This window comes from Sinocyclocheilus rhinocerous, unplaced genomic scaffold (genome assembly GCF_001515625.1).
Source record: "Sinocyclocheilus rhinocerous isolate Xijiao unplaced genomic scaffold, SAMN03320098_v1.1 scaffold295, whole genome shotgun sequence".
Classification (NCBI taxonomy): Eukaryota; Metazoa; Chordata; class Actinopteri; order Cypriniformes; family Cyprinidae; genus Sinocyclocheilus; species Sinocyclocheilus rhinocerous.
In genome coordinates, this window is record NW_015647035.1 from 418033 (window position 1) to 443711 (window position 25679).

Sequence of the window (25679 nt, forward strand, 5' to 3'; positions counted from 1 at the left end):
GCGCTTTGTAATATATATATATATATATTTATTTATTTTTTTTTTTTCTTTCCTTTATGTTTTTGAAAGAAGTCTCTTAAGCTTACCAAGGCTGCATTTATTTGCCCAAAAATACAGTAAATACACTAATATTGTGAAATCTGTTTTGTATTTGAGCTATAAATAAAGGTGACTGAACGCAAAGCTGAGTTTTCAGCATCATTACTCCAGTCTTCAGTGTCACATGATCCTTCAAAATAGTTCTAATATGCTGATTTGCTGCTCAAGAGACATTTCTTATTGATAGTTGAAAACAGTTGTGCTGCTTAATATTTTGGTGAAAACTGATATCACCACTCAAAAGAAAATAGTAATGAGAATCAATATTAATAATTGAGCCCAAATTAAATTGATAATAACCGAGCAGCAAATCAGCATATGATTTCTGAAGGATCTTGTGACCCTGAAGACTGGAGTAATGATGCTGAAAATTCAGCGTTGCATCACAGGAATAAATTACATTATAAAAATGACATTATATTCCAAGAGAAAACAGTTATTTAAAGTTGTAATAAATAAATGCAGACTTAATGAGCATAAGAGACTTCTTTAAAAAATATTAAAAAATATAAATTATTCCAAAGTTTTGGAAGTGTATCCAAGAAGCTTCAGAACATTGGTCATCATGCAAAAATATCACAATAGTTAGATTTTTGCTTTTCACACACATACAAACAAACCATCCAAAGTTAAATGCACAACAAATGACATTTCTCAGGCAGAGTACCTTCTCCCCCTTCTCTCCTCTTTGCCCATCCATCCCTGGTTCACCCTACACAAATGCACAGATAAGGACATCTTCAGCAGAGCGACACACACCACAAATACACACAAACTGCTGAAGGCCAACGGGAGCACATATGCAGACATGGGACATGTGATCCCAAACAAAGTCATGAGTTGAGAAAGAGTTTTCATCTGCCACACTCTGATGCCAGAAGCCAGAAACAATAAATCGATGAAGATGATGATCTAGAGTAATCCTCTGATCCTGTGCGCATCAGGACGTTTCACTATGGGGGCTCTACAGGGTGGTCGGGGGGGGGAGGCGGCAGGATGTGCAGAGGAAATGAAAATTCCATCAAATTCAGGCTAGGAAAGGATTTCAGTGAGACACAGAGTTCACATAAGATGTCTGGCCCATGGACTCGAGCCTCTGCTTCCTCCCTCGTCTGAACACAGAGTTTATTAAACACCCCATGAAATTGTTTGGCAAGCACAGTTTTCATTTCTGTGTAGTATTTTCTACTGAAACAGGTTTGGGCAGGACATACAACATATATAAAAAAAAAACAATAGCTAAATGTCCTTAGCTACAGTACATCACAGCCACAGCATGATATGCTATTTGCTAGTCAGAGGCAGTTGGTATCAGGCAGTGTTAGTTTAGTATTATTTAGTATTTGTGATTTTTATAGTATTTTATAATGATTCCACTTTTTATATATTTTTGTATATTAGTAATTCAAGTTTAATTATTTTTAGTAATTTTGTTACATGCTTTTGCCATTTTTCTGTTTAGCTTTAAATGTAGTTTCATTTCAGTGTTAGCTTTAGTCATTTGAATACTTCAATTTATTTTATTTCTTTTAGTTGTCATTTAAAAAATAGTGCAGGATGACTTGCTTTGTGCATTTTGAGTTCTGAAAGTTACAGTATGTTTTCATAATCCATTTGGACATACTCAGGAAAATTGCTTCCTCATGAGATGACCCTTTTAAGATATCACACCCTGTGTTTTCCCTGGCCAGTCCAAACAGATGAGTTCATTGAGGCTAACTATCACTGTTGGCTTTACAGGACAACACAGCATTAAGCAGCTAGACAGTCAGAATAGCTGTATCCTCTAGGGACTATTTGTGCATCAGCAGGTGTAAAGTTTACGTGCGTCCCACTCCTAATTACAGAGCAAAAGTCTCCCCAGTGAGAAACCGTGTAAGCACTCCAGCAGATGCATGTCTTTACTAGGAGCAATGCCTCATACATGTTATACAGTCATACAAACATAAATCTTCAGATGTTTAGATTTACTCTCTACAGAACACTGCTCATTCAAGATGCTTCAGCCAATTAATAGGTTAAATATCTGCTTGGAATCTAACAAGATTCTAATAAGATTTATGAATCTAATTAGATTTACTGTATGTTTGACTTTAATAAACCCCCCAAATGACATAATAATAAAAACTGAATTCAATCTGAGATCTGCATACATAGAACAACAATAAATGTAAAGTGTGCAATTTATGCATCACCACACGCAATTGCAAGTTGGTCTGCCATTGGCTGATCGAACAGTTAGCCCCGCCCCCAAACTCATGGAATTGGTTGAGTCAATGTTGCTATGTTGGGCTGGTTGAGAGTAAACAAACAGGTCAAAGTTTTGATGGCACTATAAGGACGGGACATTCACCCAACAAATAAGTTACTTACAGTTTAGTATTTTAACACAGACTAAAATTATTCATATCACTTTTAAACTTCCAACCATTATAAGAAAATGGCCATTTTTAAAACAATGAAGCAAAAACAGCAATAGCAAGAACCACGTGTTCCTTACCTTCATTCCTTCATCTCCTTTAATTCCCTAAAGAGAAGCAGAACAAACAAAGTGATCAATATGCTATGAAATGCAAAAACAGCTTCTAAAAAGTCAAAAGGTATAATGTGACCTGCTTTTCCTTGATCTAAAACAACTAATTTACATCTATCAAAGCAACAGGGCAAAATCAGCAGAGTTTCAGTTCACAACATCATTTATCTAAACGGCCCATTCAGTCTCCCGTTTAGTGGAGGAATTATTTGAGCAAACATTTCTGTTCTGTCATATTCAATGCCATATGGCTTGGCAGCACATATGGCTTAGTAAATAGCTAAACATCCATGAAGGCGACAGACAGTAATTTTTCAGAATTAATTGTGTTGGTAATGTGCCGAATAACGTGTCTCCTCTGATTTTAACCTTTTAATTGTAAATCCATTGACTTGGCCCTTCGCCTCTCTCACAGATTAATGTAAAGATGTCTCTTTTCCGAGTAGAAATGGTAGGCCAGACAGGAGACAACCTCAGTTCACAGGGGAGAACACCTTTTAGCCTGCCTCCATAATTCTCTGGTTTTGTGAGCATTCATGAGCGCAGCGCCTGCCAATATCCAGAAGGTGGTGCAGTTGTGCAGAATAACTGCTTCTCTGTTTTAGTACAAAAGATTTCACCTGAGCTAGTGTAGTGACATGATGGGCAACCAAGTATGGTGTCCCATACTCGCAATTTGTGCTCTGCATTTAACCCATCCAAGTGCACACACACAGCAGTGAGTAGTTGAACACACACACACACACACCGTGAACACACACCCGGAGCAGTGGGCAACCATTTTTGCTGAGATGCCCAGAGAACAATTGGGGGTTCAAGGGTCAAGGGTCTCACCTCAGTCGTGGTATTGAGGGTGGAAGAGAGCGCTGGTCATTCACTCCCCCCACCTACAATCCCTGCCGGTACCAAGACTCAAACCCACGACTCTCTAACCATTAGGCCACGACTGCCCCCAAAGCTAAGATGAGATTGAATGTAAAAGTAACAAACACAGTGCAACTTCAGTCTATCGTATAGAGGAATTTTCCATAAGCTCACTGTATGACATGCTTACTATCAATCTAGCTTTAGCTATTGACTGGGTGCGTGTGTTGGACATGAACAACGTGGCTGATGGAAGAAAGCTCAAGTTCACAAAGGTAGATTTGGAAGAGATTGGATATGCAGGTTGTTCCAGAGTTCACATGTGTAAAAGTGTAACACAAATCCAAGATTGCAAACTATATAGGTTGTATCAAAGCAAAGCAAATTCAATTTCACATGGAAAAAATTATATGTGGTTTTCGTGCCAACATGTATCCCTCACAAAGTGTCAATCACTGCACTTGTAACTGCACATAGGCTAAGCTGTTTGACCCACTGTTCTATTCTGTGCTATTCTGGAAACAAGTGTGGAATGAGGTGGAAAGATTGTTGCGTGTGCAGGAAATAAAAAACGACTCAGTTCAAGTTTGCGGTCAGTAAGTTATTTTTTAAAGAAATGTATATTTTTATTCAGAAAGGGTACATTAAATTGATCAAAAGTGACAGTAAAGACATTTTTATGTTATTTCTTCTTTTTTTAAATAAATGTTATTTTGACATTTTTATTCTTCAGAGAATAGAAAATAAAAAAGATATCATGGTTTCCACAAAAATATTGATAATAATAAATTAGAATGATTTCTGAAGTATCATGTGACACTGAAGACTGGAGTAATGATGCTGAAACTTCATCATTTGCACCACAGGAATAAATTACATTTTAAAATATATTCAAATAGAAGCAGTTGTTCTAAATTGTAATAATATTTAGAATAACATATTACTGTTTTTATTGCATTTTTGATCAAATAGATGCAGCCTTGGTGAGAATAAGATACTTATTTTATAAACATCATTAAAAAACACTTACTGCAGAGTATTTTGTGCTTTTCATAGCATTACACTAAGCCCCATTTACTATCTTAATTCAATCTTTCATTACCTCAGGGGTAATGCACTCAATGACTTTAGAGTTAAGCAGACTGCTCAAGGGGAAGACAATAAAACCCCAAACAGATGCTGTTATCAGCATCCCTCGGTACTTTGAGCAATTCCTCTAGTGCTCCAATGGTAGTTACCCAAAGAGATATTCTTTATAAAAGTTAAGACTCGTCCACGCCCTCCTAAAACGCCTCGTTTAAACACGCCCCCACATGTCTGCATCACTGTGTGGGAAGATTTGCATAACACCGCCCAAATCTTTACGCAAAGAAAGAAGGCGTAACTTTGATTCTAGCTGTAGTATTGTTGCCGCCGCCATGTCGTGGAGACGCTGTGTGTTTCGTTGTGAAAGTGAAACTACTTTGTTTGGTCTTCCAAAAGAGGACACAACTAGAAATCAGTGGTTAAGTTGTATTTACAACACTGATCCAGACCAGTTCAACCCAAATATTCAGACGCCTGCAGTGCATTTTACAGAGGACGAGGACTGTTTCCTGGGAGAGTAGCCTACAATGCCGGTGTTCCGGCGAATTCAGTTCCCCTGTTTCCCCTTCGGCACGCATGCTGACCCTATACAGTCTATAATGCTAACTCACTTGAGGTATTCAGCTAATCACAACGCAATCAGAGCACACCTCGCTTTTCAGACCGATGAGCTTTGTAAAAATCGACGCGTTTCAGAAAGGCGGGGCATAGAGGAGAAACAATAATGTACAGTATGTGGAAAATAATGTGTTTTTTGAACCTTAAACCGCATAAACACATTTCATTACACCAAATACACAAAATAATGTTCTTTTTTATCAACGTCATATGACCCCTTTAAATACGTCTGTGTTTCCTGCATCCTTCACAACTTCAAGACTTTGATTGACACAATAGCGCACTGGAGAAAGCTAGTAAGCTTTGAATCTGACTCAAAGGGGACTTTCAATCTGAGTTACCCTCTGTGGTGGGATTATGATATGAGTTGACCCAGAAGTGATGGGTGACCTGTAGAGCAGGTTAATTATTTAAGCTGCTTAAACCAGTCAAAGGTTACAGATTCCTACCTTGGGGCCTTCAGGTCCACTTGGACCAGCTTCACCATGACCACCCTGAGAGATAAGGACAAAATTGATTAGAGAAAGATGGCCATGCAGGAAGAAAAATGGATGAATTGTGTTCTGTCTAATCCACCAATATTTTATCTGTGCTCTGGGTTCCTCTGAGAAGAAGGATAACTTTCTAACAGTTTTGTTTAAGCAATCAACCGCAGTGCCAAATTTCTAGTCCTAAAATGTGGGATTTGACGAATGGCTTTTCGGATAACACAAACAATAAAAGTCTACTCACGTACTTTGATAGACACACTCACCTTTTGGCCAGGTACACCGGGTTCACCCTATAAAAAAGCAAAAACCATCAAAGACCTCTATTTGCTCTTTTTATTTGTTTCATACAGTCGGAGCTATTCAGTTGTAAAATGGGCAATAAGCAGAGCGGTATTCCTTTATTGGGAACTTTGTGTCCAAAGGAGAAAGCTTCTAGTTACAGCTGTTATATAGACTGGCAGACAATCTTTATAGAGAGCTGAAATGTGCTTCTATAAGGGACTAGTGCTTCTAAATGGAGTACAATTAAAATTCCCCAGTCTAAACTCAGTGGCAATTAACGCATCAGGGGAAATACATACTTATCCAACAGCAACACGGATAATCAATTATGGCGTATCCACCCCTTCTGTACTGGCAACGACAGAGCAGACCCACCCTGTAGGCTGCTGAACTGTGTGTGAACTTCATGTGAGCCTGTTTACGACTCGCCTGTGGAAAATACTATCATTGCAGTGCAGCTGGACAGCTGTGTGCTTTTCGAGCTTACCTTCAGCCCCGGTAGCATCTACGAATGAAAGAAAAAGAAACAGACTTTCAGTTTTAATGTCAAGTATCTGAGTCAAACATACTTTCAGTTTGAAGCTTAAATTGTCATATGGAGCATTACAGACTTCCGAGTTTAAGTCAAGTATCTGTATTAGGAAGGTAAGGATGACAATGCATGTATTCAAACACTCACCCTTGGGTCTTTTCCAGGTTTTCCAGGTTCTCCGGGTTTACCCTATGCCAAAAATGAGTAAATAGTTATAACACACACACACACACAAAACAAATAAATAAATAAACAAACAAATATGAGACAATGACTGGAACAATTACACAGTGTAATGGTTATTATACCAAAAATATTTGACTGCAGAATCCCATAAAAGAACAATTTATTCCAGAGAGCTCTGAAATAAATTTAATTAGCAAATAGCATGAGTTTTGTAAAAAAAAAATTACTGATGCAGGCTTACCGGGGGCCCACTAGCACCAGTTAGGCCAGGATTCCCTGGAGGCCCTGGGGGGCCAGGAGGTCCCGGTGGTCCTTGCGCTCCGGGCTCGCCCTGCTGAGAGACAGGAAGTTAGCATCTGAGATAAAGACGTCATTTGTGAAAAAGGTACAGTTTATAACATCATAGGCAGGGTCCACTCCGATTTAAATCCAGTAATTCACAATAATGAAAATAAACAATTTGTTGATGGAATGTCTACTCAAAGAAAAATATTTAGAAATATATTTTAAAAATTCACAATAATTCACTGATGAAACAGTGGATTTGAAGCTGAGAGGAACCCAAGCCTAGAGGTTGAGTTGAAAGTCAAGAGTCAGGATGAAATGATTGATGTGGTTATTGTAGTTTATAGAGTACCATGTTTGGAAAAAAGAAAGTGAAATGATTTTTTATAATATTAATAAAAAAAAAAGTTTGGAAAAAATACAAATTTACACTTCAATGCTTTTAAGAAGCACCTTAGGGGCCCACTGACCATTAGCTAATGACTTCAACTTTTCAAACGCTGTAAAATTGCTTGTGGCCTCAGATCTTCTTCAGTAAGGTCTGCATTAGTGGTTCTCAACTGGTTTTGTTTGAAGACCCTATTTAGAATTATACATCAAATGGAGACCCAAAATTGTTTGTTGTACAAAATTGAATTTCATTTGTTTCGTTCTATTGGGAGCCAACAACAACAAAACACACTGTGGTCGGCACAAAACATGTTTATCCTCATTGTAAGTGAACTCAAATTCCATGTAGTCTAAGTCATGTTTTTTTAGGCGAGTTTGATTTGACATGCAGCCTTTGACATAAACAACAAAATATATATGATTTTTCTCATTTTTAATAGTTAATAAGTCCATTTATTTTGCTATTTTAGAAAGTTGCATTTTATTATTTACATTAAGCATAGCTTTTCCCTGGTGTCCGCAATCCTGCTGACCCATTTTTTTTTTTGATCCACCAGTTGAAAACCACCACTCTACATGATCTACTCATGGCCTGTTTTAAAACTATCTCGGGTACTTCTCAGCAAGAGGAGACCTTCAACACAGAAGAAGACTAAACAAAATCATCTACAGGAAAGTGTCCTATATTTACACAGCGAGAGGGATGTGAAAATAGGAAATAAGACTGGACTAAACAATATCCTGCTATTCCTGAGAAGAGACCATAAGGAGAACTGATTATTTAAGATTCTGCTGTGTAATTATTTTTTTTTAAAGTCTGTTTTCGACATTAAAGAGGTCTAGTATGCACTCCGAGAACTCGGTGTAAGTTAGAATAACTTTCCTTCTATTAACAGCATTTATTTCAAGTCTCCTATAGACAGAAAATTAAGACCTCCTACATGCTGGCAACCATGTACAAGACTGATTAACCACAAATAGCGCAGATACCGTGACAAAGAGAGGCCTTTCTTTAATGCAGTCTGTATTCAGTAGCACTCTGAAGCTCAGAGAAATCCGGAACACATCCATCAGACTCAGATCCATATTTTATCCATTTATTTCTTGACAGGACTTGTCTACATTTGATTTATGAGGCCAGATGTAGATCCATTAAATAGAGACATTCCATGATCTCCATCCAATGCACAGACCCGACCCAACCTGAAGACCCAGCCAATCAGCTGCAAAGTTCTTTCCCTAACACTGTGGTCTTCAGCAGTCTGTACCATTGTCTCCAAACATGGTGCTCTAAATCGGTGCACACACGCTACACACCTGTAGAAATAAGATGGAGGACGGGTGCCAACCGTGGTCAACCTGTGTCAGGGGCACTTCCTGGAGTGGGCAGTAAAGGCAGAGAGCCTTTTAATAAAGACAAAGTGGAGGGCTGACATCTCCCTTTAGGAAAGACTAATTTTGCTGCCAAATAAGCTCTCTCATTCTTTTGTTATCTTTCGACTGTCGTTGTGCGGATTATAGAATCAGATTTTGAAACTTCTGTTTGTTTTGTTAATATGGCAAGTCTTGCTCACTGTTCTTAAGGGATTTGATGAGTAACTGTAGACTGACGAAGGATATAAATGTACATTGTGAGCTTATAAACACCCCATGAAATGGCTTAACGAATGAAGTTTAGTTTTCATTTTAGATAGCAGCTGATTGGACGACAAATAAAAAAGGACATTCCGATGAGTTTTGGACTTTTTTCAATGAAGAGAAAGAATTTTAAATGTGTATATGTGCTGGAAGTTAATTGGTATTTTACAACAATTTACAACAGTGTTCTATTTGTTAACATTAGTTAGTGCAACATCTAAAATAAAAAAAAATACTTTATAGTATTTATTAATATTGGTAAAATATTAACATATGAATATATTTTTAGCATGTTGTATAAACTAACATCAGTTAATATGGGAACACTTTTAATGTGTCCTTGTTACAGGTTAAAGGTATTATAAGACGTGATAGTAAATTATGCATAATTACAAGAAACACTAAACCAAACCCTAAACCTACAATAAGTACATGTAGTTAATTAATATTACTCAGTGCATATTTGTAACCAGGACACATTAAAATAAAGTGTGGCCTTGAATATAATATCAACAAGCATGAATTGACAATGAACAATAGCAAAATTAATATTAAACTATATGATAGAATTCTTTAAAAAATTGATGTCTATTGTTCACGATACCTGATGCATTCACTTTTACGTAATTTTGCCTCAAAGTTAACAGATGTGACCTGATTTCATGGGGTCTTTAAAATATTTCTCACATCTAAAATTCTCTAGTAGTTGTATGTTAAGTTTTTCCAAAATGATCTCTGAAAAAGTATTACTATACCATTACAAATACCATTCAGATGACAGCTTAAAAATACTTGAACGATTACTAAATTTGCCCAACATTATAATAGGACTAGACATAAGGATAATCCATTATATATTAGTGACTTTTATTGAGCTAATGTCCAGTTAAAACAGATGGACAATGTCTGAAATGACAGAGAGGGCCTGACAGAAGCTCTTCCTGTGGGGTAGGGTTTATATACCAATAAATCTTGTGAATTGGACATTATATTAGAAAATAAGTGTATTTCACGTGGACTATGTCATATCATGACAATGAAACTATTGGCTATGATATCTGTCTAGAGCTCAGGGAGGGTCACTAACAGGCCCGGCTGGCAGTGGGTGGACGAAGGTTGGCATCCGTAGGGAAGGGGTGCGAGGCTGGCAGAGAGAGATGTACCTTGAGGCGCTTTAGGATTAGAGGGCTTATTGAGGGCATGTTGCGGACGGTGATGGGCAACATCTGCTGAGGTCACAAAGCACAGGTGGGCCACAGTGCACAAAACCAGTTCATAATATGTAGTTAAAATAAATCGACTGACAGCCCTGTTAAAACATTTACATAACAAACATTATCATTATCAGTGATAATGTTTCTATCTTCATTTCCACTGTGACAGCATTTGTGACTCTGCAGCAATGCTGCGTCGATCAGGCTGGATTCAGTCTTGCCACAAAGAGAGCTTCGCAAATGGACTTACTGTGGCCTGTCCTCCAGCACAGGCGTTGACAATACGGCGTTTCTGTTGAGATCAGCAGCATTGCAAAGTACAGATTGAAGAGTTATTGACCCATAGACATACCACTAATAATTGATGTTACCTTACAACTTGCCTTCTTGGGAGTTGCCTATATTTCACAACACTATGTAATGGTTTACACATAAAAATGCATCCCAAAGAAGGAACTGAAGACTACTGAAAATGCTGCAGTTCTGCATTCTTTCTTTAATTCTAATTCTAATTCAATCAAATGTTGGTTTACATTTTTCAAAACCCTAATACATTGTTTTATACATACATTTTAATACATAAATACATTTATTTCCAGGTTTAAATGGAAAAAAACAAACACATTTTCAATGGGGTTTCAGATTTTTGGACCGTACTGTGCATGACAAATACACTACCATTCAAAGCTTTGGGGTTGGTAAGATTTGTCTCTTATGGTAATATTGTGAAATATTATTACAATGTAAAATAACTGTTGTCTATCTGAATATATTTTAAAATGTAATTTATTCCGGTGATGCAAAGCTGAATTTTCAGCATCATTACTCCAGTCTTCAGTGTCACATGATCCTTCAGAAATCACTCTAATATGTTGATTTAATAAACATTTCTTATTATTATCAATGTTGAAAACAGTTGAGCTTTTTGTGGAAACAATTGTGCATTTATTTTCAGGATTATTTGCCCACTCCGGGTGTGTGTTCACGGTGTGTGTGTGTTCACTGCTGTGTGTGTGCACTTTGGATGGGATAAATGAGACAGAGCCGAACGGATTCAGCATCACTGAACAGAGTCACGGGTCCATCAAAGCGGAGTTCTGTAGCTCTGTGTGCTAGTTTTTGTAATTTTCACAAATATGATTATACTGTTTCTAATAAGTAGGGCTGTTAATTTAATGCATTCGTTTACTGTGGTTGATTATTAAACTTTTAACACAATTAATCATCAAATTAATTTGTAAAGCTGGAAAAAGATTTATGTTCAATAATATGTAGTTAAAATAAATCGACTGACAGCCCTGTTAAAACATTTACATAACAAACATTATCATTATCAGTGATAATGTTTCTATCTTCATTTCCACTGTGACAGCATTTGTGACTCTGCAGCAATGCTGCGTCGATCAGGCTGGATTCAGTCTTGCCACAAAGAGAGCTTCGCAAATGGACTTACTGTGGCCTGTCCTCCAGCACAGGCGTTGACAATACGGCGTTTCTGTTGAGATCAGCAGCATTGCAAAGTACAGATTGAAGAGTTATTGACCCATAGACATACCACTAATAATTGATGTTACCTTACAACTTGCCTTCTTGGGAGTTGCCTATATTTCACAACACTATGTAATGGTTTACACATAAAAATGCATCCCAAAGAAGGAACTGAAGACTACTGAAAATGCTGCAGTTCTGCATTCTTTCTTTAATTCTAATTCTAATTCAATCAAATGTTGGTTTACATTTTTCAAAACCCTAATACATTGTTTTATACATACATTTTAATACATAAATACATTTATTTCCAGGTTTAAATGGAAAAAAACAAACACATTTTCAATGGGGTTTCAGATTTTTGGACCGTACTGTGCATGACAAATACACTACCATTCAAAGCTTTGGGGTTGGTAAGATTTGTCTCTTATGGTAATATTGTGAAATATTATTACAATGTAAAATAACTGTTGTCTATCTGAATATATTTTAAAATGTAATTTATTCCGGTGATGCAAAGCTGAATTTTCAGCATCATTACTCCAGTCTTCAGTGTCACATGATCCTTCAGAAATCACTCTAATATGTTGATTTAATAAACATTTCTTATTATTATCAATGTTGAAAACAGTTGAGCTTTTTGTGGAAACAATTGTGCATTTATTTTCAGGATTATTTGCCCACTCCGGGTGTGTGTTCACGGTGTGTGTGTGTTCACTGCTGTGTGTGTGCACTTTGGATGGGATAAATGCAGAGCACTAATTCCAAGTACGGGTCACCATACTTGGCCACATGTCATGTCACGTCACGTTAATACATCTTCGGAAAAAAATCTTACTGACCCCAAACTGAACAGTAGTGTACATATTCAAATACAGTAGCATTCAATAATTCAAATACAAGATAGAAATATATTATCATTTATATATATTTTAAAAAAGCAATATTAAGTAAAATGCATTAATAAATGCATTTTTACTATATTGGCTCACTGAATCTATATTGGCTCGCTGAATTTTAGAGTAAGAGGAAAGTACAAGCAAATCAAGAAGGCAAGTGCTTTCAAGTGTTCTTATCTCCCTGCAGAAGGTTTTTCACCAATTTTACCAGAAAGTTGCATTATGTTAAGGTACTCTATGCATAAGGAGGCCAGTCAAAATATGAAAGACACATGGTATTTATGTATTTAACATTTGGATGCATTTTTGATGCCATATAAAGTTACAGTTGCATAGTGTACCTTAAAATGATATACCACAACCATAAAAGTTCCCTGAGAAGGCCAAAGAAAAAGCAGGAGAACAGCTGCGTGTTAAGATGTGTCATTATAAATTCCCACAGTGTTTTCAATCAGTTGTAATAACAGGCACCGGACGGTGATGGGCAACATCTGCTGAGGTCACAAAGCACAGGTGGGCCACAGTGCACAAAACCAGTTCACCAGGAGGCCAAAGGAAGGAAACGGGCCAGAAAGAGGAGAGGAGGGTAAGGGAAAAACAGAAAAACAAGTGAAAAAGAGAGTGAACAGTGAGGAAAGAGCAAGGCAAGGGCATAGAGAAAGAGAGAGACGAAGTAGAAGAAGGAAAAGACAGAGCCGAACGGATTCAGCATCACTGAACAGAGTCACGGGTCCATCAAAGCGGAGTTCTGTAGCTCTGTGTGCTAGTTTTTGTAATTTTCACAAATATGATTATACTGTTTCTAATAAGTAGGGAAGAAAAAGCAGGAGAACAGCTGCGTGTTAAGATGTGTCATTATAAATTCCCACAGTGTTTTCAATCAGTTGTAATAACAGGCACCTTTCTGCACCTCCAGCAGTGCACGTGAATAAACTAGAGCACAGTTCTCAGCTATGTCTCTCTTTGCAGCAGGACTGTAACACACACATATTCACGGTATTAGGGATGAGGGACAGCGAACAGCCCACAAACCTTCAACATTAGAGCCTGACTGGAGCGCAAAGCTGCCAGCGTTTTCATCTGGAGCCCCTGCTTAAAATGGCCCAACATACAAATACACGGATATGGATACGGATACATAAACACATGCACACACACACACACACACACACACTGTGTGATTAAACAGGCACCTTTCTGCACCTCCAGCAGTGCACGTGGATAAACTAGAGCACAGTTCTCAGCTATGTCTCTCTTTGCAGCAGGACTGTAACACACACATATTCACGGTATTAGGGATGAGGGACAGCGAACAGCCCACAAACCTTCAACATTAGAGCCTGACTGGAGCGCAAAGCTGCCAGCGTTTTCATCTGGAGCCCCTGCTTAAAATGGCCCAACATACAAATACACGGATATGGATACGGATACATAAACACATGCACACACACACACACACACACTCAAGTGATAATTCCCATTTTTGTTCCACCACTGCAGGGTGTATCCTTTCAGTCTAGCGCAGTGACCTCTGGGTTTAACCCTAACTGCAAGGAACTTATAGTACACAACCACCCAAAAAGACCACCCTTATGTGCAGCTTTCTAAATAGTCTACTGCCTCCCATGTGGCCTAGCCAACATGCATGAAAAACAGCTCTGTTTTGATGTGATATGGCTGTATGATATACTTCATACACTTATTTATACACAATAAAAACAGTGATTAAATACTTAGAAAGAAGACTATCAACTTGTGTCCTGCTGCTATTACTGTAATTTCTTTTTTCAAGCCAAACACAGATTCCGAAGAAACATCTCCTGCCAAGGTTGTTTTTCTATTTTTATATCGCGTGCTGTTTTTGAGATTACATAATTGATAAAATAGCTTCAAAAGGCCAAAATTGCTTTTAAATAGACCAGGGCTATTACCAAAACCCCTATCCACCACATAAGAAACTTGGCCGTCTTTAACAGAGAGCCTTATCAAATCCAATTCAGCAGGCTTTTGGTAAAATTGCCTTGTTTACATGAAACTGTGATTTCCCCGAGAGAGAGCTGATCAAGTTTGAGGCCCTGCCTTGGCATGTGCTGCCTATCCAAGACAACATCCAAGCTGTCAATCTATTGCTCCTGCCTTTTCCACCTCATTTTAATGTCTCTAATTTAACTGCAAAACATATTGTAAATGTCTTTTTAAGGGAAAACATGACAAATCACTTTGACAAATAGAAGAATATCACATAAACAGGAATGAAAACATATGCTTGGGATTTTCCAGCACTCAACACCAGATAATTTTTTTATCATATTCGGTAGCTTATTTTAATACGTAAATGAACTGTGTTTATGATATCACAATATCAATTCAATAAGTTTAATAAAACATCCACTCACCCTGTGAGTGTAGTCACCACATACACCCTAGAAAAAATAAAAATCCATCACACACAGTCCTCTAAGGGCATTTCACAAATTATAATAACATTAGCTACTATTTTAATGCATTTCATGCATGATTTTACCTTCTCTCCTTTTGGACCAGGTTCACCCTGAAAAATAAGATTTGAACAAAAACTTAAAGTCCATCCAAAACCTAATTTTTGCATAACATTCCAATGCCAGGTGAAAACTCCTGTGAAATTATGACTATGTACTAATACATATTAAAGCAAATGCTTACTGGTACTCCTTTAGGACCACGAGGACCCTGGGAAAATAATCAGAATAACAATATGGAAGTGTTACTGGATTGTCCATGATTAACTTTTCCTGTTTACAAAACCTCTCAGCCATAACAAGCACATAAATTCCTTATAAATTAATTTCCTTATGTTAGAAAAAGGAAAAACAAGAAAGAAACCTTTTTATTTTATTTTTTAAGTGCTAAGGCTGAAGCTACATTTTGCTTGAGGAAGCTTTAGTAGGTTACAAGTGTCATTGTGTGCTTGTATGGAGGGCATTAATAAAACAATGTCCCACCATGCATTATGCTCTCTTAAAAAAAAACATGTAATCCACAGCCTTAGAGCTGACAGCTAGATTGATTAAATGCCTTCAGAGGAGCCATAATATACATCCAGAAACATATCAATTTCTTTAATACTACCATATATGAACAAATTAGCAAATGTGAAGCATGAAGAATCTAATTAGAAACTTGTCAATAAAAGATGAAAAATCCAGCTTAGGTTGTATTTGGGTAAGCTATGTATTATTTAATAGCTCAATGTGGCATTTTCAAAAGCTCAGCAGGGGCCGTTCAGCTCTTATGCTGTCTTATAAAGGTGTCATTCTGTGCTTCTCTTTTATAGTTTCTAAGCATTCCATTTCTCACGATGCTATAAAAGAAAGAACATAGAGGTTGTACTATATTTCACAAGGAATTGTTTAAAGCGCACAGTTTGGAAGCGTAATGTCTCTGTCCATTGTCTTTCATCACGTAAAAGAAAGATGTGGACTACATTTTTCAAATTGCAGTTTAGGAGGACAGAGCCAACCCAATGTCCTTGTTTTAATACCACAGGTGGCCATAGTCATATAGATATTGACTTAAAGTCACTTTTGACAAACCCCACTGAATGGAATGGGTAAGCAGCCTTTCTTCTCTCACACATACCACCATTTAGTCACTGTACCCATAAATCAAACAAGAAGAGTGTTGTTCTTGTGAATTTATATGGCCATGCTTACAGCCTAGATAAACATCACTGTAACAAGCCATCTTGAAAACAAATGGCTCAACTGGTGAGTTTTATAGACACTGACAAATTTCTCTTTGTGATATGTTTTACTTTTTTACATATTTCTCTTTATGACAGATGGTTTTTATTCCAACGGTATTTCATTAGTGAAAGCAAACATGACAGATCTCATTATGTGTGTCTTTTAAACTAAAAGTATTTAGATTTGTATTTTAACACTTCAGTTAATTCCAGCCAAGGTTAAAATGTGTTTTCTTAAGATCACATTCATAGGAAACTGTTTTTGCACTGCACCTTTAAAGCCAGTTAATAATGGCAAAAATTTTTTAAATGGTAATACAAATTCTTACCATATCACCTTTTGGACCATTCTGTCCCTGTAAGGTTGAAAAAAAAAGTTTGCCAAAGGAAAAATATCCATTCTCTTTAATCTTTTTAAGTAGTACAAATCACTGCATTCTTTGTGCACATATTGTTATCGATTTTATATTCTGTCATGATGGTGACAATAGAGAATTTATTACAATAATTAGCATAATTATTATTACCATAATTATCCTCTTCATTGCCAAAATGACGGTCAATTATCAATTACTGCCAAATAATTTGGTACAAGGGTTCGGATGTTCCAATTACTGAAACATTTGTAAGGAATGATGTGAAACTCACAGGTTTCCCGTCCAAGCCGATGGGGCCCTGGAAAAAAAAAGTGGGAGAACAGCAGATTGGTGACATTACGAAGGCACAAAACAGCTCCAATTCTCCTGTCTAGACTAGCTGACTAATATGACAATGATTATGGAAAAAAAAGTTATTTCCTTGAGGGTCAGGCTAAGTCAGAGGTGAAGCGTAAAAGACTCACTAGAAACACTGTGGGTATTGTACTTTAACTCTGTGTACCCAATGTGTCCAGCAGATCAGTGATCATGCAGGGTAATAAACACCTAAAAACTGATTTTAACATCCAGAGCATGCAGACTGCCTATAGAAAGCGCTCAGGGACATTTATACACCTTACAGTGCCTATATAATCTCACATCATCCAACTTCAGTGGTTTTCAAGCCCTGGGTCCCGACCCTCGGGTGGGTCACCAAGATGATTTAAGTAAAATGTATACATTTATGTAACAAAGTTCAAGACTCAGGGAAGAAGGAAGCGGGAACTGGCAAACATAACTTTAATAACAAAATAAACATAAACAACAAAACGAAAGTGAGCGGCAGCCGCCTCACAGCAGACTCCAGTGTGTATCTGTCTCTCTGTGTTTGCGGTCTGGAGAGCATCAAAGGTTTCTATTCACATTGTGTTTTTGCAGCATTGAACACTGTAGGCAATCTGTTGATTTCTGGAATGCGATGGCCAATCAGTTGTTTCAGTTAGTCACGATCCACTCACCGCTCAAAACGCCAGAGTTCTGCAAGCTCGCGAATCCTCTCATTATAATCAACAAAGTGTGGACGTGATGTAAATAATAGATTCATTGTGCAGTGTAGAGAGATTCACTGATTATAATGGAATTTTCTTAGATTGCGATAAACTGAAATGAGTGACAGCTTTTCAGTGGTTATGAAGGGAGCGCTCATTGCGCACTTTCTTGACTATATATATAATCCATTCAGAATTTGAATAAGCTTTGTTTTTCATGCTGCTAAGAGGACCAACTTGGAGTATACGCTGCAAAGTTTCAGAAGTGACATTCGCATATAAATGGAGTATTCCCTCTTGAAATCACAATGACTGACAGTGATAATCATAATAATTGACTGGACAAAATATGTTACGTATAAAAAGATGTGCATGAAGGCTAAAGCACCCTAACTAATTTCATCTATCTATCTATCTATCTATCTATGCTTGATTTGATGCATGTAAATGGTTGTATAGGGTCACGTCAATTTAAAAAGAAAAAAATACGGTCGCTTTTAAAAAGGTTTGAAAACCACTGTTCTAGAATGACAGCTGTACATGTCTACTATATATTTATTCTCACTTCCTTGAGTCATTTCCACTTACAGCCATTAAATAAGGGGCTACCGAAGCTGTGGCTAATTGATGGCTTTTATAAACTAACAAATAAACAAGTTTGTCCAATTGGCTTCAGACAAAAGTCACTTACCGGAAAGCCTGGAAATCCTCTAGTACCGGGTTGTCCCTGAGGGGAGACAGAAAAAAAAAAGAAGAGGAGTTATTTTCTAAAGGAAAAACATAAGGATTATGTGAAGTCGATAAAATGAGGTCTGTGTTGAGAGATGCTGTATTGTTCCTTCAAACTCAGTTGTGTCGTAATTGAGGTTGAAGGACAGGAGCCTTCCTGCTCTCTAGGAAGCACTTTGAGGAGACAAAGACAAATAAAGCTCTAAAAAATGTGGGACACCGACTAAAAATTCAACACTGGAAAGAACAATCTGAAAAACATTAAAGAGTTGGCCTTATGCAATATGTGAGAGCCAATGAGACAAGGCTAACAAATTAAATAAGTAAATGTCAGTAATGATTAGTGCTACATTCTCCTGTCAACAATGCCAAGTTTGCTTTCCTGAAAAAACTTTTGTAGCCCTTGGGAAAAGAGGAAGTCATTCAATATGCCTGGCAAAAAAGAACTGCATTGGAGCAACCTGAGAGAAAATTACAAGGAAGAGGTGAACAGAGCTAATGAAGGGGATTGTGTTTCTGGGTCTCAGGTAGTTATTGGAACATGGTTGATTTTCTCTGCCTTGGGAACCTGGTCTGGAATAATGGAAGTAGCAGCAGAATCACCCGAAACAGAACTGACAACATTAATTTTGTTGGCATGAAAGTGTAGCAAAGAGTAACAGAAAACAATTGAATAAAACAAGTCTAGTCTACTGAAAAGAACTCTGAATCCACTATGGCCACAACACATAACATTCTTCAGGAGTGATACAACATCAATTTCCTGACTGCAGTCTGTCTTGGAAAAAAAAAACACTTTTCAGTTGTTTTCAGGACAGACACAATTTTTCAAAGTGTACCTTGAACAAAACATGACAAATACAACAAAAGATACTTGACAACATAAGACAGGGGTTTTCAAACTGGGGTCCAGGAAAGCTAATGGATCAAAAAAAAAAAAAAGGATTTAGCATTTTTATTTTTTAAGACCTGTCAAAGTGTCAATGTTAAGTTAAGCATAGCTTGTATTTATGTTGTATCTTTGTTGTACTTTCAGTTTTAACCATGTTCCCCGCCTGATCAGCCAAGACAGTAACTGTTGATCGAATAACAACTCAGTACATCATCTAATAATCCCTCTTGTCTATTCCCTAACTGCCCCACTTATGTGTGAGAAAGAAACTGTTACCGCCCCATCATGTCTACCTGCCTGGCTAAAGCAGTCATTTCCGCTGGCCTTTCCACACTTTTGCCTCAAATCAACCTCTGTGACCCTTTTGGAGGTGAGGACAAAGCCTATGCTCTCAGCTCACCTGCTTAAGACATTCCCTGCAAAGAAACTTCTCCCTGTCACCAGTTCTCTATGCCTGATGTCCACTCCTGACGTCTTATTAGAGGTGATGGGTCAGAGGTATAGAGAAGTGTATAATCAGCAAGTAGAAGAACAGATGTCTGAACAGTCTGAAGGTCCTCCCATAAGAGTGTGCTGGGATAAATGGGGAAACCACAGGTTATGCACGGTATAATCAGCAAGGAAATTCCACGTCTGATGGCGTAACATTACGTTTTTGTCTTACTGAGTGGAATGCATGGAAAGGGAAAGAGTGCCAGTTTGGGGACAAGCCCCATTTCGTCTGATGGCTGACCACTCATTAACAGATACAGTGCAATCTGCACGTCTAATGTCTGGATTATAATGACAAGGGCTGGGATGTTTTCATTCCTTCCTGCTAATGAAGATGAGAATCCAAATTGGCATCATTATGTGGGAGTCACAGACCCGAAATATTCTGATGAAGTGTAAGTGCTTCCATACAAGCTGCTGTGGGATACCCGTCCTGTTCGTGCACATTAGAGATTGCGTCTTGATTAGCAGAGATTTATTGGATTTGCTCCACATACAGTAGTGTGCTGGAGGACGCTGATCCTGCTTATCTACCCTACACCACATATTTATCGAGCTCACTTTGGGGTGGTCTGTAACTTCAGTGCGCGAAGAAAAACAATAGAAGAAACATTTGCCAAGAACCCCTGGAATCATAAAAGGATTAAGGCCAAAAGCTGCTAAAATCTGCACTATGACCTGTATCTACTCTGGAGAGCTGACATTAGGAGAAGATGATGAAGTGTTTTAGCAGTGACAGAGCAAACACTTACAGGAGGTCCTCGTGGGCCAATGACAGACAGACCTGGCTCTCCTGGCGCTCCCTATGGACAGATAGAGAGGTAGAAAGACAGTGAGGAGAAGAACTGACAGAAAGGAGACAGAATGATATCCACTAAACTACACCTAGTACACAAAGCCAAACGTATCAGTGAATATATTGTATCTGCAGAATAGAAACACGTTCGCTGAAACACCCTGTAACATCTGTTTAACATAACTCTTTTGCTAAGCCGCCTCACGGAGAGCACTTGCATGTGGCTCAGAGGTGAACACGGTATTTTGGTCTGTAAGTAAAATGTCAGCAGACCTAGGTTCTCATTTCAGGGTCGTAGTTTACGTCTTGACAGCGAGTTGGGAGGGTCAGGGAGCACTGCTGAGTAAACAGCAAACGGCCCGGTGGGTTGGTTATCTGGCGCAAACTAGGTGATTTGCACTGTCTCGGCCTGTCCGCAGCACTGCACCAAACATCCAAGCGCAATCCCGCAACGCTCTGTGGTCAGACAGGAAAGCTCTCGGGTTTCCAGCACTTTCCCTAATTAGCTCTCTCATGTGAAACTCTATCAGGAAGACACCTTTGATGACCCAGCCATCCATCAAATTGTGGGCAATTTTTAATTTTTCTGGTTTGATGCCCACTTTATCACAGGATAGAGAAGTATTTGTTTTAGCACTTTTTTGAATCACCTACAAAGGTTACTGGTGAGTGAAAAGGCTGATGTATGAAACTGATTTCCAGGTTGTGGAAAAGGAAAAGACTAAGCTTTGCCCCCAAGGTTTATGGTTACCCAAAGAATCTTGCAGAGATCTGTGCAACAGGACAAACGAAGATCTAGAGATATCCCTTTGAACAGGCTTACATTACAAGCATTTGGCAGCTAGGAAAGGGTACAGGATAAAGAGTCAGTTCTGCAGTTCTTGCAAAGTTCAACCAATCAATCACCAATTCGCCTGATTTTGGGCTTGAGCATTCCAACGCAACCAATTATGATTCAGCTGAATCTATTTGCTTGAGGACTGAAGTGCTACGGCTGCCAGTTTCAGGGCTAGCGTGCCCATTCATCTTGAGGGGGTTTGTTTTGATATCTAATGAAGTGAAGTTCTTCACCCAAAATTTGTTGGGTCAAGACTTACCCATGCTGGAAGGTAAAACATGGCCGCACTTAAAAAGAGAGGATAAAAACTAAACCCCTGAAACAACGAGGGAAGCCCACTGATTATTCTGGACGAGAATCTGGTGGGTCTTTCCAAGGTCATATATTGTCTGCTTCTCTACTTGTTGGCTCGGTGGTCACATTGCTATTTATTTCCTTTCCAAGTTCTTTATAACCCCAATGTTTTTCTGGCAAGTGAGGGTAACCATCCAGAAGTTTCACTACTTTTCTGTGATGGTGAAGGACGAGGAACATGTTCCTCCACACATTTCTTTTGCTAGCAAGCAAACAAGTTTGATGAAGGGAGGCCGCAGAACTGCTGGCTTGTACAAACACTGAGCACAGCTGCCAAAAGGGACTGGTTTAAGAATGGCTCAAACCACATTTGCCACAACAGGAACTGAAGTTCAATGCACTAAATCCAGTATAGAGTGCTCACTTATACCAAATACAGACTCAAGGACACATCCAGTGACTACACAACTTTTAGATAGTTTTGGACGTGTCTAGAAGTGATAGGGTTTCGTAAGCTGCTCCATTCCAAACATCTCTTTGTCTAGAGTGGGGAGTCTTAAAACTTCAGAGCGCTCCAAAAATAAACACAGGTAATCCAAGCATTGTGGGAAACGTCTTCCGAATGTGACCCTCAAGGCCTTTCAAAATAAAGCCTAAAGCCTTCCTGATATAAATCACGATACCTGTGCACTTTGTGCAATAGGTTTGGGTTGTCCCCCCCCACACCCGCATCAACACAGCCACCCACAATGAGAGAGAGTCTGAATTCTGCACATGCAGGCCAACATCCTGCACTTACCTTCTCCCCCAGGTTTCCCTTTAAGCCCTGGTCAGTCACAGCAGACACAGTCACATGCACAGTGAGAAGGAGAGAGACAGAGAGAGGAACCTGGGTTAGCGAGGTTCTGAGAGGACAAGGGCATGCAGCAGCCTGAGATGGAGCGTTTGGAGGTCGGGAGAATGGGACACACTGATGTACTGGAGCATTTTGGGTTGTTGAGGGGTGGAGGCTACAGGGGAACGGAAGCACTGGAGTGTTACACTGGCCTGTGGGGAGTAATGGATAGTAGATGAGGGGGCTGCTAACTTTTCTCACAGACAGACTGGTCAGTGGAGGAGGTTGGAGGGGGGAAGGATAAGGCATGAAGGGTGAAAAAACGCTTCCTGTGAGAATCTAAAGGAGCACAATGTAGCTTTACACTGGGTGAAATATGGAAAGCTCTGCTTGGGGCTCACAGTTTGAGCTGAACACTGCTGAAACCTGCTTTTAGGTAGGGATTGTTTTTCAAGAGAAAGCATTAGGGTGAGCTTAGAGTATGCAACCATACAAGGGTCAAGAGTCTGGAATGTCTCCTTTGAGGACAATGAAATTTTATCGGTTTCTTGCTGAAAATGTTTAATGAAGAGTAGCTGCTACGCTCCAGGGGGACATCTATATGACTACGTGGATTTTGGTCGATCCTGCTTTCTTTTGCGACATACCATGCATTGCGCTAATCTGAAAAATGGGCAATTCCAAATGCACAAATCTTATGAACGAGGAGGTAAAACAGAGCTCAAAACTGTCTGTGGTTTTCCAATCTGTTTCTCTCATTTTGAATATGTATGTATTGTCTCTCTGTGGATATATATCCAAAACGTTTCTTCCAAGATCTCCTCGAGGTTTGGCTGCACATTTTAACTTCTCAGCATGTAGAGTGTAACTGATAAGCAAAAGGGCTTCTTTGAGGTCTATTTAAAGTTCAACAAGTAAAGCATTTTCACATGACTGAGCAGCCAAGACAAATTGAGTAATAAGGAGAGAGAGTTTCTCATCAAATGCAGCCAGAAAGAACTCTGGTCTTCAGTCCTTGTTCAAATGTGACAGGGGGTCTGTGAAATACTTCAGACTTCACAGTCAGACATTTTGTTAACTATTAATGGTGGTGATGAAGTGGGAACCATTTTCTGGCTAAATAAATAAGCTATAGTTTTTGGTATACATCATATAAACTTTTGGAAGAAATTCATATGAAATATTGTGAATGCTTACATTCACAGTGAAAGCTAAAACAGGTCAAAATGAATTAGGAAGTGATACTAACCACTGATACTGGATTCTGTATATAACATACTCTGGTAACTAAAGCAAACATTACTCTTCAGCTCAGTCTGACCTTATATTATCAATGTGACCTTTGGCATAAATACAAAAGTGTCGTACAGTTGCATCTAGAAATGTTCAGCTAGAAATGATGTCAATGGCATGACACTGACCAATTATTCAAGACAACAGCCATTTACTACAGACTACCTGGTTGGCCTTAGTGCATTTCATCAAATCACTCACCATTCTTCCAGGAATGCCCATTGATCCTTTGTCTCCCTAGTGGTCAATGCAAAGTCAAGAAGGGAAATCAGGAACAAAAAATCTGTCAGATTGAACCTCTACAGTCTATTGGAGTTATTACCACTACCGCTAGTGACTAAATGACATTCAACTACATGTTCACATGGTAAGGCTATAAAGAGTTAGTAAAGTTAAGCTGGCCAATGTGATTCTAACTAAATGTCTATATTACTAAACATTCACTAACTGTACTGTTAAATTTAAAGGTGATTATGCAGGCATGCCAAATACTGTCTTGGAAAAAAAAAACTACAAGTCAGCTACTCAAGAATTTGATGATGAATGTGTAGTGGTCAGACAGCAAGCGTCACCAGTGGTTACATGATATCAATGAAAGCATGAGGTTAATGCAGCGTATTTTTATATTAGGCCCATTTCATAATCACGGTTCTTGCATAAGATGATGTTTGCTAGCTGACCATATGACAGATGATGAAGTGACTGAAAAAGACAGCACTGTGGAAGCATGACAGTTTGTTTCCTATTGGAATGGTTTAAAAGAATAGTTCACCAAAAAATGAAAATCCCGTCATTTATTCGCCCATATGTCACTTTAAACCCACATGACTCCCTTTCTCCCTCTGAAAACAAAAGGGAAAAAAATCTGAGGATTTTTTCCCCCATGCTGCTTTCCATGCAATTACAATAGACAGAAACTGAAGCTTTCAAATTTTAAAAATGACAGAAAAGCACCATACAGCAGTGGCGTTCCGTCCATATAAGCTGCGAATGCTCCGCATACCCAGGCTATTTGAGAGAATAAGTTCACGGGATAATTCATATAAACATGATTATAAGTTGATCCCTTGTCATTTGAAATGTAACTTAAAGCTTAAAGAGATAGGAATAAGTACGTAAAATGATTTTTTTGCCAAACGGCAGTAATTTTCTTTATATCTACCAGCTGCGATTGCTTCTGGGTGAGCGGATTCTCGCCTCCGCTCTGTTGCTATGACTCGTCAGGATTATAGCGTGTTCTCAGGGATTTGCTGGTCTGCTGCAGATTTAAATGCGCGAGGTAAACTGTTCGCGAAGCGCTCGCCCAAGTGGAAAAATGCGCTGTTGCTGCCAGATCTCGATTGCCGAAAATTACATTGTGTTTGATGCAAAACCAACTCGACTTAATCAAAAGAAAAAAACACTAACTGTATATTTTTATTTTGTCAAGCAAAGCAAATTGAAAAAAAAAAAAAGTCCACTGAATAACTTACATTTTTGGTCATAGACAACGTACGTTGAAGATATACGTTATTGTCAACGTTATTGCCTAAGCGGTAAATTTAAAAAAATGTTTATAAAAACGTGGGCTATATAAAATTGTAATAATAACAAACATCATATTGTTTTGCGTATGCTCGCGTCGCTTACAGTTAAAGTCCTTCTCTTATTTTATTGTTTGTGTAAGGTTGCAACGTTACTTGGCAATATTTTAAAGATATTATTATTTTTGTTATTTTGCATGGTCTGTTATAGGAGTAGTGTCACCCGAGTGGGAGTTTTAACTCCTATTCACTG

At 38.4% G+C, this 25679-nt stretch overlaps 1 protein-coding gene across 1 annotated transcript in view; it reads right to left on the reverse strand.

Annotated features, from left to right (window-relative positions):
* The window catches only part of LOC107708413 (collagen alpha-1(XIII) chain-like), a 114457-nt gene that overhangs the window by 30413 nt on the left and 58365 nt on the right, over positions 1 to 25679 (reverse strand). The window contains exons 5-20 of the mRNA XM_016512627.1: positions 24105 to 24140; positions 22575 to 22601; positions 20600 to 20650; positions 18426 to 18461; positions 16978 to 17004; positions 16659 to 16685; positions 15288 to 15314; positions 15130 to 15156; positions 15002 to 15028; positions 11672 to 11713; positions 6933 to 7025; positions 6653 to 6694; positions 6461 to 6478; positions 5955 to 5981; positions 5650 to 5694; positions 2600 to 2626 (exon numbers count right to left, since the gene is read on the reverse strand). Coding sequence (XP_016368113.1) covers positions 2600 to 2626; positions 5650 to 5694; positions 5955 to 5981; positions 6461 to 6478; positions 6653 to 6694; positions 6933 to 7025; positions 11672 to 11713; positions 15002 to 15028; positions 15130 to 15156; positions 15288 to 15314; positions 16659 to 16685; positions 16978 to 17004; positions 18426 to 18461; positions 20600 to 20650; positions 22575 to 22601; positions 24105 to 24140 — 579 coding nt within the window. The remainder of the gene's footprint in view (positions 1 to 2599; positions 2627 to 5649; positions 5695 to 5954; positions 5982 to 6460; positions 6479 to 6652; positions 6695 to 6932; positions 7026 to 11671; positions 11714 to 15001; positions 15029 to 15129; positions 15157 to 15287; positions 15315 to 16658; positions 16686 to 16977; positions 17005 to 18425; positions 18462 to 20599; positions 20651 to 22574; positions 22602 to 24104; positions 24141 to 25679) is intronic.